The 16991-nt window shown below is 40.5% G+C and overlaps 1 protein-coding gene across 1 annotated transcript; it reads left to right on the top strand.

The window, feature by feature from the left end:
• The first annotated feature begins 2424 nt into the window (after positions 1 to 2424).
• On the top strand, positions 2425 to 16793 carry LOC142391198 (cysteine-rich motor neuron 1 protein-like). Its single transcript, XM_075476974.1, has 8 exons — positions 2425 to 2660; positions 12915 to 13133; positions 15720 to 15947; positions 16060 to 16076; positions 16177 to 16209; positions 16292 to 16324; positions 16545 to 16598; positions 16764 to 16793. The coding sequence occupies exons 1-8, from the start codon at positions 2567 to 2569 to the stop codon at positions 16791 to 16793; spliced, it is 708 nt and encodes a 235-aa protein (XP_075333089.1). The 5' UTR covers positions 2425 to 2566.
• Positions 16794 to 16991: the final 198 nt, after the last annotated feature.

Below are 16991 nucleotides of genomic sequence, written 5' to 3'. Positions count from 1 at the left end.
TGTGAGTATGGTCAGTATAGGTCAGTGCAGGCATGTTAAACCACTTTCAGCTTATCAGTAAGCTTGATGGATTCCGCAAAATTGGATTTTGATAAACTACTGTCATAAATTATGGCATAAATCTCCAATGCTTGTGCTTCTGAATAAATTTGGAATTTTGGTCATGGGTTTTGCTTGATGAGAAATGCAAAAGTATCCCCCCAAAGGCTTAGAATTAATGTGTTTTTAAATATAATTGTTGTAATAATGCATTGAAGACCACTTAATTATAATAGGGTGGAGCGAAGTGAATCCCCTTATCTCTCTACTCACAGAAAATGTATTTATACTGAACTGGGCAAAAGTCTTGATCCACCCAGGATTTCTTTCTATAATATCAGCAAAACAAGGAATCAATTCAGCAATACTGCAACTTACAAACATGCAATGTACAATTCTTTGGATGTTAGTTGCCTTTTGTTCTACTTAGTTGCTGCAAGTTACTCAGTCAGCAAGTTACAGATAAAATCAAAAAATTGGTGATTTGCTAAGTTGTCTGTTATGTATAGACACAACACTGATTCATCCTTTGTTTTAAGTTCCTTTCTATGCTTGAGTGATTCATTGGTCAATGTTCAGTGGCCTAAAAAAAAACACATTGTATTGTTTTGAGATAGTCGAGAACAAGGACTGAACTGAAAATAAGTGAAAAAGCAGCTAATGTCCAAAGAAAAACTTTGAAAGGCCTTCAGAAAGCCTGAGATCTATTGCTCAAGACCATTTTAAAAGTTTCCTGGAAGTTTTCTGGCTGGGCGCGGGTGGTAAGTTGTGCGATAAGTTGTCACTTTAACAATAAGAATTACCCCTATAGAGATGAGATATCTTGATAACTTTGAATACGTTGTAAGGACATTGCCTCCACTACTTAGAGCCTGATGTCAACTGGTCGAATTATCATACATCATGTGAAAAACCACTGAGAAGCCAACAAAGGCTGGAACAAATTTTCTGACGAGTGACAAACTGGCACTGAAAACTGATTGGCGAGCTATGGGGAATGAGAAGGTGACTACTTACATCCAACCTGGAGTATAAGCCGCAGGGTTGCAGAAAGGTGGCTTGGGATGGTCTTCAAAGTGTGAGATGTTTACTGAAGTTCATTTTCTGGGCTTTAGTTCAGCAGAAATATAGGCTACATCTAATGCATCTCTGTTGGTGCATGTTCAGTGCAAACAACTATGAATGCGCAAAAAACTCGGGTTCCTGCCTGACACAGGAACTGTCTTCCCATCTGCTACACTCTCTGTCCCTGGGTGGCTCTCTGATTCCTTAATGAGAAATCAGGCTGTTCTTGAAGTACCCTGAAGAAACACTTCCTGACTTGTTTAGCAAAGGAAACAAATGGAATCCTTCTCATCCACTGAGAGAAATGTAACTTTGGAAAGTATTTGACAGCCCACCTGAAGTCGAAGTCCCTCACGAAGAGGACAGTATTCTGAGTAGTGGCGTCGATGACAGACCAATCGCAATGTCCGTTTTGTTGTCCACCTCTGGGACATCACCTTAGAGACTGATGGCCTGCTTGATATACCGACTTGGCAGAGCTTTGCCCTGGAAAACACATCAAATGGAAGTTAAATGCACACTGCAAACTGCTCAAGTTGGAGTATACAGATGTAGGTCAGCCAGTAGATTCTTTCAAGTTCATCAACATGTTAAAAATAGGTAGAATTAACAATAACAACCCTTTAAACCAACATGATAGAGCACTAAACACATCACATTGTGAAGTCCAGAAAAACACGTAAAAAAAACTTGCATTGATTTATAGTCTACAGTAGTTTTAGGTTGGGTTGATGCTCAAAATTCAAAAGAGATCATGATTTATTTCCTGTTTTGTAGCACCTCACAGGCAGAATTTGAGCAGGGGGCTATTTTAAATATTTTCACCCACTGAGTAAGGATTGCTCTTGACGGACTGGGATAGCCTCCCCAGTAAGAAGCAGAAAATGAACAAAAGAGCATGGAACATGGAAAAAAAAAAGGTAACTCTCATACAGATGTTCTCGAACCTCGAAGAGGTCAAGGTGAAAGGTCATGCTAAAAACTGTAAATTTCCCCCATCAGAAGCATGTCTTGCACATTTAGAAGCTACAGTGTCCCCAAAGAGTTCCTCAACGGCAGCTTTGAAGTAATCTCTTTTTTTAACTTTCAGAAACATATACCATCCCGTCCTCCATCAGTCTTTCGAAAGAACAAATTTGATGCAGCCTGTAATTACCCTCGTCTTTCAAGGCAACTGCAGGAGCCTGAGGAGGAGGCTGGCCTCCAAATAAAGGAACGAGTAATGATGAGAGAGCAGACGGGAGGGAGTTTGGGAGGAAGGGAGGTCAAGAGAGAGAGTCGGAGGGACGGGTAGAGAGAGCTTGTTTCAGTTTTCAGTGATTGCTCATCCAGCAGCCTGTTGCACTCAGGGATATTTGGATATTTCAGCCTGGATGCTGTAGCTTGGGGTCGGCCTCTCTGACATCCCCGTCTGCTTTTTCAGCAGCTGTGTGTGAGGACGCTGCACGTCTGGCACGCAGACATGGGCCCCTTGTTTCGCTCTAGGATTACTATATGCCTGGCCCTCACCTTGGCTCAGGTAATTGCCGTGACCTGCCAAGAAGATACGAAAAATGGTAAGTAACAGCTGCCCAGATATGATTTCTCTGTCTGACCTGTGATTGGCTTTCAGTGTTGACACCTGATACGTTTCAGTAACAACGGATAACTCCTCTTCCTATTTGGGCTTTTATTATGACAGAAACATTTGTCCATGCTAGTATATAAACGTGTGTCTTTATATTCAGTAAAACAATATCCTTTTTCAATGTTGCTAAATGGAAGACAATGTTTTTTTAATTTTCTGTCTTTTAATGACCCATAATTGGCAAGCCTTAGCCGGGGAAAACACCGTAATGTCTATTTTTCTAAAACTGACATGACATGACTGTTTTAAGCATTTATCCCAGGCTTGTTTTTTTTTTTTTTTTTTGCTTTTATTGTTTTTGTTTCTTTTTTTTTTCTTTCAAAATGCATTTCGGTTAAACTTAGCTGTCCTGCCTCAAATAACTTGGACTTTGTTGGTCTTGTGGTGTGCACAGAAAGGTTAAAATCACACCCACAACCAGCCCCAGAGAAACTTCGTAAGCCGTAATTAAAGTCTATTTTCTTGTTTCTGGATCCATAAAAACCATCTGATGATGACGAGTGTTTTAAAGCAAAAAAATCTGTCAAAAACAGCTAACTGATTAGGAATTATTGAATAAAACTTTTTAGGCTGATTTGACATTGAAGAGATGGCTGATTTTGAGGTGAAAAGACACAAAATTCAAGGGGACTTCTGAAAAATGTTGCTCTTCCTGTTTGTTTTCTAAAATACACCTTCCCAGTGGACGTGATCCTGGGTCAAAAATACTTTCTCCCCTACATGCAGCAGCTCATACTAAAGAGAGTGCAGGGCTGGCTGGTCTATTTCAGTGCAAGATTGAGGCTGAATGAGGGGGTTCTAGATGTGACAGCTATAATGATGTGGCCTTGTGGAAGGGATGGACAAAAGCAGGCCACTAATTTTGGTCAGACTTCGGGCCAAAGGCAGACAAGACACACCCAAAGTGAGAAGATTCTGGATATGAAATATGCTTTTCTTGCTTTTATCCAACCTCACCTCCACTGAAGCATACATGCTGAGATGGCTGACTAAAAAAAAATTCTCTTATAGATGTGCACCAGTTGTTTCTAGGTCTAAATCTTTCAAATTCAGGTGCAGTAAGGCTGTGTGAAGGCTTTTTCTCCAACTTTGGCCAGCTAAATGTCATGTGCAGGCCAAAAGTGATATAATTCAAAGGGCATTTTAAAAATTAAAAGGTGAAAAATCTTTGATCTGCATTCAAAATTGAGGTTTACACTGTTTTGTCACCTCAAGTGTCGTCTCAAGGTTTTTTTGACATACGTACCTATGCATAATGCAATCAATTACAAATATATACAATTATGAAGGCAACAGACCTTATCTACCTCCTGTTGCTTTTTGAGGAAGAGGCACCATCTTAGGAGGAAGGCTGTCATGTTATCAGCACCTGTCACCATTGTTGCCCGAATGGTTTCGGTTTGGTTTGGCAATAATATGATTACCTGCTAATCGGACCCCCTTTGATAGAAACAATCATAGGTAATTTGTTCATGCCCTTCAATACAACCCATAATGGCACTCTATAAAGTACTGAGGGAAGTACAATTCATTTGAGTTTCTACATCACAACAGTCATTCTCAAATGCCATGGGACCATGACGGGAGTCCTGACCAACATAAAGCAGCAGGTTTTTCCAATAGCAAAACGTCTCTTTACAAACATTGTTTTGCCACATCATGGTTAGGTTTAGGTTAGGGCTGAGATCATCATTTATACAACTAAACCATCACCCTCAAGGACACTATTTTGCTGGTTGTCTGATGGCCGTTTCCCACTTGCCCTTCAAGCCAGGACAGATGAGCCATCATTGCCTATTTGTGTCCCAACCACTGCCTGATACGTCCTTGAACCAGCATGAGAGGTAGTAATAGCAGTAAAAAGGGCTTTGTATGTAAGGGTAAGCCAACATTGTGAAACACACAAGTCTAAACAGCATTATCACTGAGCTAATTCCACAATATAAGCCGATTCAGAGCTGAGCTGCATCTGTTTACAATCCAAGAGGAACAACAGTGGGTTGATGAACTGATGTGTGAAATGGGATTTCGCTCCATGTAAATACAATATGCTATGGGAACACTTCTTGGTTGGCTTTAGGCAATAACTTCTTATAACTACTTGGATAGGATTAAAGAATCCATATCAAGTGTTAGCCTAGTATTCAATGGAAATCTTGAAGAGTGTTATCAGTATTTTTACCTGACTTCTCGCACTTAACACTTATTAAGTAGCTAAATAACAAAATGATTTAAGTTCAACAAGTGTTCTTGTCTGCAATGTCATCACCCTCCACTGTTCCCAGTTTATGTGCTAAGCTGAGCTAATAGCTGAGCTAATAGCTGCACAATAGCTTAGTATTTACAGTCACAAACAAAATCATTCAACTCCATTTGCGTTGTTTGAATAATGGTAATTTTAGCTTCTAGGAAAGTGGAATCAGTCTCAATGTCAACTCCCAAAAAGGTGACAAGCTAACATAACTTTGTCTGGATGAGTGCTTAGCTCATAGTAAATCAGCACTTTTCATTGTTTTAGAGTTTGTGTACTAAGATAAGCTGACCTGTAGCTGTTTTCCTTTCAGTTAAATTTATCACTTAACTAGAAAGCTGAAACACTGACATGAATTCCTGTGGTCTAGGTACCCACTAAGCTCACAGTGACTCAGCAATTCACAGTGTTTTTTCAGTCTGCCTGGATCTGCCTGGATTTAATTTATTCAAAGTCAATACAAGTTTCATCATTCTTCCTTATCATGTCTCTTATTTGACATTTAAGAATCACATTGTTTTATTTTATTTCCTTTTTTGTAGATCAACACATCAGGTATCAAAATGGAAGTAAAATGTTCTATGTTGAATATAGCTACATGAAAAAGTGTAGCCTCCAGCTAGTCCCACAAGTTATCACAGGCAATACAAACAGCAAAGCTAAGAATTTAATTGGTGTACATCTTGAGCGGGTTTAAGTTTACTTGTCTCTGCTAATATTTTTCTTTGGTTCTTGTGGCAAAGATATTTCCTTTGTTTTTGAGTTTTTTGCACCTTTTAGTCCCTGTTAACTAAAATGTGATTGTTTTTTATTTATTTATTATTTTTGTATTGTTTCATTTGTAAAGCTATGAGAACCAAAAACAACTAGTAATTTAAAAGAAAAATAAACTTCACATCATTTTACCCCTCCCTTGTTTTCTGTACTTAAGATTATTGACATGGATTGAAAAAAAAAAGATAAACAAAAAAGTGTATTCATGTATGTCACATATAATTTTGCCATGATTAAATGCTCACATCTTAAAGCCGCTGGCTTGAAAAACTGAACAAGAAAAAAAGAATAGAAAGCAACCATAGTTGAGCTTATGCAGTATATGTAAGCTATAATCAAATAAACCACGGTCCACTGACAAAATGTCAAGTTTGTTAGTGAACTTTAATGAACTTTTCTTTAGTTTTAAAAAAAGCTCAATTTTATCAGCAAAAAAGTTTTAGAATGTTTTTTGGGGAAAATGAAAGGTTGCGTATTCCACAAAAAAAATCAACACAAGATCAAAAATGCTCTACGGCGTGACGGGTCCGCTGCATAAATTGGCAGCTCTTCGAATTTTAGTCACTACTTCTTTTTATGGGTGAAGCAGGTTTCATGGCAGGAGGTTTCTCCGGGTGTGGCACCTCAGTGCTCTCCCAAATAAAGTCAAACCACAAGTTCTACCCAAGCCCAACATATAATACAGCTGCTGCGGTTTCCCTTGAAATAACTGCTGCTTTTGAAAAATGTCCTCTTTCGTGGGGAGAGGCTCCACCACATAATTAGTGCTTAGGGATGTAACTAAACTGACTGGATTAAAATGCTCTCACAAAGCTCACGGGACTGGCAGGTGGCCATTATGCTTTTCATAATTCTCTTGGGATGAATTTGTGGAGGGTACAAGATTTTGATCGGGCTAGCATGATGAAAACTGTGTTTCACACCAAAAAACAAAATGTGGTCACCCTAACTTTGTCTCGTGTTTTCTCGCTCTCTTTGGGTCGGAAACAACGCCGAAAAGAGCAGTTCTTTTCTCTTCTTTCTAAATTTCAAGATTCCACATGACATGTTGATAGTTTTTGCATCCTGTGAGATGTTAACACGGAATTACAGGCCTCATCTGTTTTATGTTAAATGTCAAGTGGCGACAGACATACATTTTTTTGTTATAGAGATGATTGCACACTTGCATACAGACACATTTTTGGAGACATTCACTGCCAGGAGCTGTCAAGTTCAACCACAGTCTAGTCACTGACTGGCACATTAAAGCACCCTGCTAGTTAGCAGCAATTTACCCTAAAGTGTCTGTCAGAAGGATGATGGGGTTTTTTTTTTTTGTTTTTTTCCCCGTAAACTGTCAATAAGTGTGTTGAAGTGTCTTATTTTGAAAAAAAGTTCTCTTTTGGTAAATATTGAGCAATAAATACACGTTTAAAAGTGCTTCGTATAGATAATCATTCATGACCATTTAATAAATCAGTGGGGCTGTAGTTCAACGAGAATGAAAGGTTGCCCTTCAGTTTGGAAGGGTATCCAGTTCGCATTAAAAAATGCGGCCATGTTTGCATTTTGTGCTGTTCTTTTTATTCTAAAAGCCCCTGGTGAAAGATATGGAAAATCGGCTCAGATTATAAAGACTGTGATTGTGCTTATCCAAGATTAGGTACAACTATTCAAAAACTTAGAGCGTACATTTTCCAAAATGGACACTACAATTTCCAGGATGTTTTATACAGCCGGATTTATTGAATTTGGACAGCCAAGCTGACCAAAATTTGCTGATTCCATCCTCTACAACGTTTGCTGCATTTCTTTGTTTGTAAATGATTGAAGGAGTATGTCTCCTGTGTCTCTTCCAAATGGACCAGGACATGGATTGTGGCACTCATGTCGTATGTGTGAATCTGAACTATTCCTTTTAACTTAGCTTCTGAAATCTTCATCAAACCGCCCAATATATTACCTTTGATGTGATGATTCCTTGCCTTTAGATACCTTACCTTACTTTACCCGTACGTTAACCCACATCCAACAGATATTGCCAAATAAAGTCAAATGATTGGGAAACACACTCAGATTGCATTTACTGTATGTCAGAAAAGAAAGCATTTTATAGATTCATTGACATTCTTCCGAGCACACATGTGGTTTCATGACCTTTCGAGTTTTAAACGTGTCATTATCAACACTGCCCTGAGTCTTTCACAGTAGAACTGCCTGAAGTGTGGACTGCTGCTCTGCTTGCACAGACAGCTGTACAGCAAACGGAACAGTCCACTCCAACAATGCGATATGGAGCCCAGAGCCGTGTCGAACCTGTGTGTGCGACACTGGGGCTGTATTTTGTGAGGACGAAGTGTGTGAGGAGCTCAGGGACTGCCCCATGGCGGTGACTCCAGAGGGCGGGTGTTGCCCCGTGTGCTCGACCGCAGCACCGACTCACACGAAAGACACTAAAGCAGGTAAATGGAAACGACTGCAGCTGTGAGGAATTTTCAACACCTTCAGTTCCCTTTCAGTTGGTATCACACGTCATTATGGGGCTTTCAGTAGAGTCGATGTGACAGGTTCCCCGCATTCTTTTTCATGCTTCCTTTGGTTTCCCTCGGTGAAGACTGTAAATTTATTACGGCCCTCATATATGCAGGGGAGTTAAGTACGGAAGCCCAGAGCGGACGTGGTAAATATAAAAATCGAGGCCACTTTTTCTCCCCAGTCCGCCCCTGTTTATATGTGTTTATATGTATTTCTGGCAAAGGTGTGCCCATTTTTACCCCCCTTTCATTGAAAACTGAATAAAGTAGCCTATGAATCAAACATGGAATGTGGAGCGTTTGTGTAACAATTCTGCTGTCAAAATGCACAAAGCAAATCGCGCTGGTGTGACAAGCATTTCGTTTTCTCGAGATAACGAGTTATTTATCTCGTTATCTCGAGAAAACGATAACGGCACCTCTCGTGCATCATTCGGTAACCATGGAGACGGCCTGGTCCCCTCAGCTGGTCACTGATGAAGTTGACTATATCAGCAGGATCAGTTAGGTGTAAACGCCTGTTGAGCTGCAGTCGAGCCGGCCGTCTCCTTAAATGACGCGGGCTGATATGAAAGTTATCGCTACAAGACAAACAAATTGCGAACACATAAAACACATATAAACAGGGGCGGACTGGGGAGAAAAAGTGGCCTCGAAAACCATCGGTAAATTAACTCGTTATCTCGAGAAAACGATCATTGTTTTCTCGAGATAACGACATAATTATCTGTTATCTCGAGAAAACCATAAAAAAAAAGATTAGACGTACCACATCCGCTCTGAGCTCCCGTAGATAAGGCCTCTTGCAAAGGCACAGATAGTACACCCAAGCTGGCAGTTGGACTAGTCATTTTGCTATTTGCTAGTGCTATTTGTTTCCCCAGACACTCGAAACAGTGACCCAGTAGGGGACAATTTGGTCTCTGCTGGGACTTGAAGTCGATTTGGTGTACAAATCGTAGCCCTAACAGCTGGCAAGAAGAAAATAAATCTGGGGAGTAGGCTACATATAAAAATATCATTAGTGTACGTGATAGAACACAGGTAGGAAAATTAAAGGCAGGATGCAGAACTTAAGTGCAATACACAAATGATAAGAGAGGAATATGTGAAGCAACTGTAAGCTAGTTGAAAGGTCCAGGTATTTTTAACTATTTTGACAAGTTGTACTGGATGTCATCTCATGATATGCATGGGAGTTGTTGTAAACTTTGTCATTTATTTGTTTTGCTGACTCACTTTTTATGTTTTTTGAACAGAGACCTCAGCAGTTGAATGAAATATTGATAGTTGCAGTAGCCCGTGTGGCTGTGTGGTTCAGCTGAGAGCAAGTTAGGCTGACGGTGGTTACGTGTTGACTCAGAAGTACCAGAAACTGTCAGGGCTCTTTTTAGTGCTTGCCTTCACTGTCCCACAACAGCTATTGAAGAAAGGTTTTTAAACCACTCACCGTCAAACCAAATCATGGTTTGATAAAAGCTAAACAGATCTTTCCATAATTTCTTAGCTAATGTTACTATAAGAGTGGATTTGAGATTGGCCAGTGATTAGTTTAAGCAGCATAATCAAAAAGAAAAGGAACTTCTTGAGGGTTTCTGAAAACATATGATCGAAAACCCCATAATGATGTTCACACTGAAAGGGAATCACCCACATTTCTCATGGAATTGCTGTTTTGTCTCATGAAGATACCTGCACAGAAAATGGCACAACCTACTCCAACAATCAGATATGGAGCCCAGAGCCGTGTCGAGACTGTGTTTGCGCCACAGGAACTGTGGTGTGTGAGGAAGTGGTGTGTGAAGAGCTAGGGGACTGCGAGACAACCGAGGCCCCTGAGGGCGAGTGTTGCCCCGTGTGCTCAGCAGCCACACCACATGCTCCTAACACGGACAATAAAACTGGTAATACATATTTTGAACTTGGTAAACACTGGTAAGATGAATATCTTTACTGGCTCTATTCATGTCGACTTACTTTTACTTGGACGGTATTTTAGAAAGGTTTGTATTGATTGCGGGATGAGGAAAACTAAGAAGCGGACACAAAATTCACCCGCCTATTCAACGTGAAATATTTTCCATTTTCTTTTTGAGTGACATCCTCACTGCAGAACAATTTTAGACATGGTGGAAAATTGAAATTTTCAGTGACTCATCCTGGACTGACTCTTGACTCGTCCAATCAAAAGCTTTATTTATTTATTTATTTATTTCCCCTTTTCCCCCCAAATTTCTTAAAAGATACAGGCAGAGTTGAGTTGGCACTGTGGGCAGAGTTGACCAATTAGGCTCTTGGGGATTCAGATTTTACATTAAATACATACATTTTAAGAAGCAAGTGGATTTTCAACATCGAAACTTCAAGCACTCAGCATTTGTGTGGCTTCTTAAAACATTTATTGATGCTCATAGAAAGCAAACAATTGTTCGAGAGCATGCCTTGTTATTAGCATAAAAATCGACCTTGACGCGATGATGACCAGCTCCGTTCGGTCTTACTTTTTTACTTTTTGGCTCAGTTTGTTTTGGAGTTAGTCTGCTGCTCTAGTGCGACTCCCAGTGCTTTTGTAACGCTGAACATTAACACCTTTAAATGTGGTAACCCAACCAAACTGTGCTTAAACCTCACCAAGCAGAGCTTAAAGATAGCACGCCCCAATAGGAGGCATTTAGCCGTAATAATTCCCTACAAACCAGAAAGAGGACAGGCTGAATTGACTGTAGCCTAAAATGTGTTTAATATGCTTTAAATTGGATTAAAACTATGCTACTGAACAGAGTTTCACACCAGTGCATGAAACAGTGATGAAATATTGTCTATTGATTTGAGTTCTTGGACATGTCTTTTACTTATTTTCTTATCATTGATGACGATTGATTGATTGACGTTAACACATAATTACACGTGGGGATGTTTCCTCCTTTAAGGAGCAGCTAATTTTATGATAGGAACTGGAAGGGACTTTTATACAGACCAAAACTTAACCAGAGCCGTTACTCCTTACTTCTTTCTGTTGTCTCACTTTTAGACTTTTAGACCTGCTGTTTATGTTTACTCACTTTTTTCGGTCGGATTGGGGAATCAAAAACTGCTTGGTTAGGGTTAGGAAAACAGCATGACTTGGTTTCGAAATAGAAACTCTCACAACGTCCACCACATGTTAGAAAACGTCGGGTACGAAACAGAAACCTCAGCTTTGGAAGCAGGCGGATTGTAGCAAGATCACTAAAACAAGAGATACCATATTTTCAGGCTCCAAGGTATCGTTTGTGGCCACCAAATGCATCAGATTATGAAACGGTTTCATGTGAAACACATAAAAAGTTGTGTTAAATGCCTCAAAAAAGATTTGTCGGGATTTATGTGCGCCGACATGAATAAATACATTTTGTCACAAGACCTTCCATAAGCGCAGGCTGGGGTTTATCATCCCAGCTTTATCATCAACAAATTACCACAGAAAGCTCATAAATCTGCGGGTCTATAATGATGACACATAACTATACCAGCTGACAGAGAATGGCTCTGCATACTGTGCTGTTCTTCCTCACAAAGATTCCTGCACAGAAGACGGCAAAGTGTACGCCAACGATCAGATATGGAGCCCAGAGCCTTGTCAAGTCTGTATATGTGATATGGGGACGGTGTTTTGTGAGGACGTGGTGTGTGAGGATGTAGGTGACTGCCAGACCACAGAGATCGCAGAGGGCGAGTGCTGTCCCGTGTGCTCAGCTGCAGAAGAGCAGCCTAGCACAGACACCGGTAAACTGAAATGTAACCTGCATCTTTCTGCCAGCAAGCCTGAATTTTCTTCCTGTATTGTGTGTGGTGGCTTGTTCCTGAACCCAGCAGTTGGTGGTGCTCTTTGTCACCTCTCTCAGCCTGAAGCCCTCCTCCCCAGGCTTTCAGTCTGTGCACACCACTGTGAAATGCTCATTTTTGAATATATGTTGTTGGGTTCTGATTTTCCATTTGACACCGTTTTTCAGTTTGCAGTGGGAATACATTCAATTTTTACCAGATAAGTTCACTTCTCAACCTACGTGTGTGTCATCAGAGCTGCCACACGAGTGTTGAGCAAGCAACTTATTTACTAAATAAGGTGTATTCCTCGACGAAATCCCCTGCTCTCTCATTTTGCTCAATGCCATACATGTCTTTTTGCATTTGCAAGTCTTTGGAATTATCTTGAGCACATGTGGAGGCTAAATGATGCACCAGAAGAATGATTACAGGCATGGTGATAGGATTCAAGCATGTTAGCTTTAGCTTTATGCTCACAGGCTTTGCCCACTTCCCTTGAAAACATGCATACTAAATTTTGGATGTATTCGGCCTGTGTTATTCCTTCCGTTTTGAGGCAGCCAACAGTCTGAATTTGTAGTTCAAGCCCACTCTGTTACGTTGTTTACAAAATTGACTGCAGACAAGATGCTTATTATAGTAGAACTAAACTAATGGCTGCCTGAAAATGTCGGAAAAACGGACAATTTCGTAGATGTTTTGCATGTGTGCTTTCAAGTTAAGGTACAGGTGTGGTCACATGCTACAGCGGTGATTGTCGCTTCTTGAATTTCAGCTCATGCTTTGAACAGTCTGTGATGCCAACTGAATTTTTCTATGTTTCTTTTTCCCGAAGACACCTGCACAGAAAATGGAAAGGTTTACGCCAACAAGGACATGTGGAGCCCAGAGCCATGTCGGGTGTGTGTGTGTGATATGGGGACCACTATGTGTGAGGATGTGGTATGCGAGGACCTCGGTGACTGCCAGAAAACGGTGATCCCAGAGGGCGAATGTTGCCCTGTGTGCTTAACTTCCGCTTCACCACTTACTCCAAGTACAGACCCTGCAACAGGTAATTACCCCTATTTACATACAGTTACCATTTACCAGTCACCAGTTTACATAATATAAGTATCTGTATACCACGAGTCAATCATGGAACCAGATAAACCCACTTTGGGAGCACAAGTGTTCATGGAAACAATTTTGTGAATCACATTTGACAAAGTTTCCTGTCTGAGCTGGTGAACAATAATCTTGCGAGACTGACGAGTATATTCCCATTTATGATATAAAATCCCAGATAGTCCCAGAGTTTAAGGCAATGCCTGAATATTTTCCTCTCGTGGATGTTCACCGCAGATGTTGTTGGCTTTTTTTTCCCCCTCTTTGTGACTCGTTTCTTGGAAAAGAAAACTATTTCTTCGACTACAGCAACTAGGAATGTGGTCTACACCACCACCGTCTGGCGGCACTAAACGGCCTAGTTCAGTGTTTCTCAATTCCGGTCCTCGAGTACAACTGCCCTGCGTGTTTTCGATGTTTCCCTCCTCCAGCACACCTGATTCAAATGATCAACTCAGTGCAGTGGCCTGATCAGGAGCCATTCATTTGAATCAGGTGTGCTGGAGGAGGGAAACATCAAAAACATGCAGGGCAGTGGTACCCGAAGACTGGAATTGAGAAAAACTGGCCTAGTTCATTCACTTCAAACCAGTTCCCGAAAATAAGTCTGGTTGATGTTTCTCCTTTTTTTTTTTGCAGTCTTTTAAAAGATCTCTTCAGATTAGCTTCACCAGTAAATGGAAACCTGGCTTGTGTGTGTTTTATTTTTGTTTTGTCAATAGGACCTAATATGGTATAATTATCTTGTGAATTTAAATGAAAAATTACTTTATTCATCCCAAAGGGAAATTATATAGTTGTGATAATTTATCTATTATTTATTTTTTATTACTAATACCCAGTTCAAATGATGTACATAATTTACGAGGTCTTGGTTATGGTTCGTAGCAGAGTTTGACTGTTGTTTGGTGAGGGTTAAAATGATGTCATGTGCTGTTGTTAGTTTTGGTTGTTTCATTCGTCTATCTTTCTTTAGGTTTGAGGGTATTCATTCAGAAGTTTTCTGGCTACTAGTATGTTCTTAGTTTCTTCTTGCTACGTTTTTTTGGAATTACTTACAATTTTTTATTTATTTTGAAATTGGGTTTCCCGCTTCTCTTTGGTTAGCTTAAGTTCCTGTTTTATTTTGGCGAGATTCTATTTGGTTCATTCCTGTTTACTTTGCTCTCTGCCCCTTTCACACCTGACCGCTGTCGATTACCATAACCTCTTGTTAATTCATCCTTACTTCCATCAGCATTTATTCCCCTTTGCCTTTGTTTTGGCTCCACTGTGGGCTGGTGACCGACCCACGCTGTGTTTCGCTCAGTGGCATCTGGTGTTTGTTTGTTCATTTTGAGACCCTCACCATCACCAGTTTTGCTTCTTTGGATGTTCCGCCTTGTTTGCCAGTAATTTTCATGCATTCTGGGTTTATGTTGAGCTTTTTGTTATCGAACTCCCTGTCTGTGTCTCACCCTCTGTTAGTTTTTGTGAGTTTTATGAAAAGACTCTTTCTAGCCTGTGTTGTGAGGTCTTTCACTTCGAACCATGACAAGTTCTGAGCTAATACATATATACTAGTGTGTATTGTGGTGATCGTTAGGAAGGTTTCCTCACTGCATGGGGTTATAATCTAGCCTGGGTGCCAGCCGAATTTAGCCCCGCCCATAAAAGTTTTGGTCGGGAAGTTCGGTCTGGCTCTGCTCAGTTGGGAAATCATTATGCCCGACCAAGAATTGGTCAACCCAATCAGATTGCCAGGGTGGGCTTTATACGATGATGGACAGATGATCAACAGGGACATTATCGACTACGTCACTAAAGAGCGCTCTCCACATTGCATTCATTTTGAAAGACGAACAGAGGAACGCGATAAAGGCTTTTATCGAGAGAAAAGATGTTTTTGCCGTCCTTCCTACAACAAGTGTGTGTTGCTTAATCTACGTCACATACTACGTTGCTGTGATTGGTTGTAGGTCTATCCAATTGAGCGAAGAGGCATTTTTTCTCCTGGTTCGGTTGAAACACGCCCCATACTCAAATCTATATTGAGCGGTATCAGACTCACATTCTGACTAGAATCGTGAGTATGACGTTAGTCAGGCTAGTTATAATCCCCTTGCCTCTCTCTCTTGGTCTCTGCTACACTTCCAACTTTCCAGCAATTTGTCAACAGATTTTATTAGACATTTTTCTGCAGGTGATTGATACTGACACAAAAGGGTCAAGTATTTACAAGAAAATATTTTGGGGGTAAAGAAAAAACCACCCTTGTCAAAGGTATAGTGATTATATTATAGCTGTTATTCCAAAAACACATGCACATGTTCTTGAAAAGCCAAAAATATCAGAGTGAAAGACATAAAGTTGTATTTTTAAGTGTATTTTTTAGTTGAAAACTTGGCATAACTCAGAATAGCGTGTCCTTAAAACGTGTAAGACAACAAAAACAAAACAGCCGATCAAACTAAACTCCTGTGTTAGGTTTCACAGTGAAGAAAGATTGAAAACGCTACAACGTCACTGCGGCATCTGACTGTGTCTTCTGTAGCAGCTGCAGATGAGAGCCAAAAGGAAAGCTGCACGGTCGACGGGGAGGTCTACCATCACAACGACATCTGGAAACCCGAACCTTGTCGCGTCTGCGTCTGCGACAACGGCGTTGCCATCTGCGATGAGGTTCAGTGCGAGATCGTGACAAACTGCGAGAAGGTCGCCACACCTGAGGGAGAGTGCTGCCCCGTGTGCGACAGCTTTGCCAGTGCCACCAGGAAGATAGGTGAGGCCAGGCTGCACTGCTGCAGAACTTACATTTTACAAGTAAACGCTACACTGTGCAAATGGAGAGACTGAAAATATGCTTTCACTTCTTCTTTCTATCCTTCACCCAGAAATGATGGGCTACAAGGTAATTGATTGATTCATACAGATATATATATATTTTAATTATAAAAGCTGAAAATATTGTAAAAAAAAAAAAAAAAAAAATTCATGTTCTTCCCTTTTAGGGACAGAAAGGTGAGCCCGGTGATATCCCTTATGTAAGTATATAATCTCAATATAATAAGTAATTTATTATGGGATTTTATGTGCAGATTCAATTCAAGACTTTTTGTTCTTCAGGTGGTGGGACTCCCCGGACATCCAGGACCAGCGGTGAGTATTTATGTTGAGTCAAAAATATTTAGTTCCCAGTTAAGACACATGATAAACCTATGAAAGACTTCATCAGTAGTGGCACTATTAAATATGGTACTGAATCCTTTTGTTTTCATGAGTTAACTGATCATTTCCATGTAGTTCCAATTGGAAACCCAGAGCACAATTCTTTTGTTATTTAGGAGATTACATTTCATATTTCTTTCCGGCTGGTCAGGGTCCTCCAGGAGCGCAGGGACACACTGGACCAAGAGGCTTTAAAGGCAGAAGGGTGAGTCTGAATCCCAACCCACGGTTATAGCTCAACTACTGTTTACATTTACTATTCCTCAGAATATAAGCAGAGGAGGTGGTGATATTCTCATCTTAACTTGTGCTTTAACTGTTACACCGCTTTATAAAACACGTCAGCGTTGTTTGTTTTGTGTGGTCAAAGCCCAGGGAGGGAATTATAAAGCCTGCGTAGAGCACCTGAAACTAAGTTCCGGGTCCAACTGAACGTATACAAGCAGGCATACTTCTACTTTCAACTGCATTATCAAGTTGTGTTGCTCTGACTTTGAGAAATTCCATTTGGCCAGACAAACTAAAGCCCTTTCAGACATTAGACACTGAACATTAGTAGTTTCACCAATCTGCTAAAGCGATTGCATACATCTGTCAC

The sequence above is a fragment of the Odontesthes bonariensis genome, chromosome 11 (assembly GCF_027942865.1).
Source record: "Odontesthes bonariensis isolate fOdoBon6 chromosome 11, fOdoBon6.hap1, whole genome shotgun sequence".
In the NCBI taxonomy this organism is placed as follows: Eukaryota; Metazoa; Chordata; class Actinopteri; order Atheriniformes; family Atherinopsidae; genus Odontesthes; species Odontesthes bonariensis.
Note: the sequence above shows the minus strand (reverse complement) of the source record. Positions and strands in the feature narration are given on the sequence as shown.

What these genes read in the sequence shown, in the direction of transcription:
- LOC142391198 (XM_075476974.1), top strand. Translation starts at nt 2,567, where the DNA reads ATGGGCCCCTTGTTTCGCTCTAGGATTACTATATGCCTGGCCCTCACC. An exon ending in AGCCCGGTGATATCCCTTAT is followed by an intron (nt 16,210 to 16,291) that starts GTAAGTATATAA and finishes TTTGTTCTTCAG; the next exon opens with GTGGTGGGACTCCCCGGACA. An exon ending in CCGGACATCCAGGACCAGCG is followed by an intron (nt 16,325 to 16,544) that starts GTGAGTATTTAT and finishes CCGGCTGGTCAG; the next exon opens with GGTCCTCCAGGAGCGCAGGG.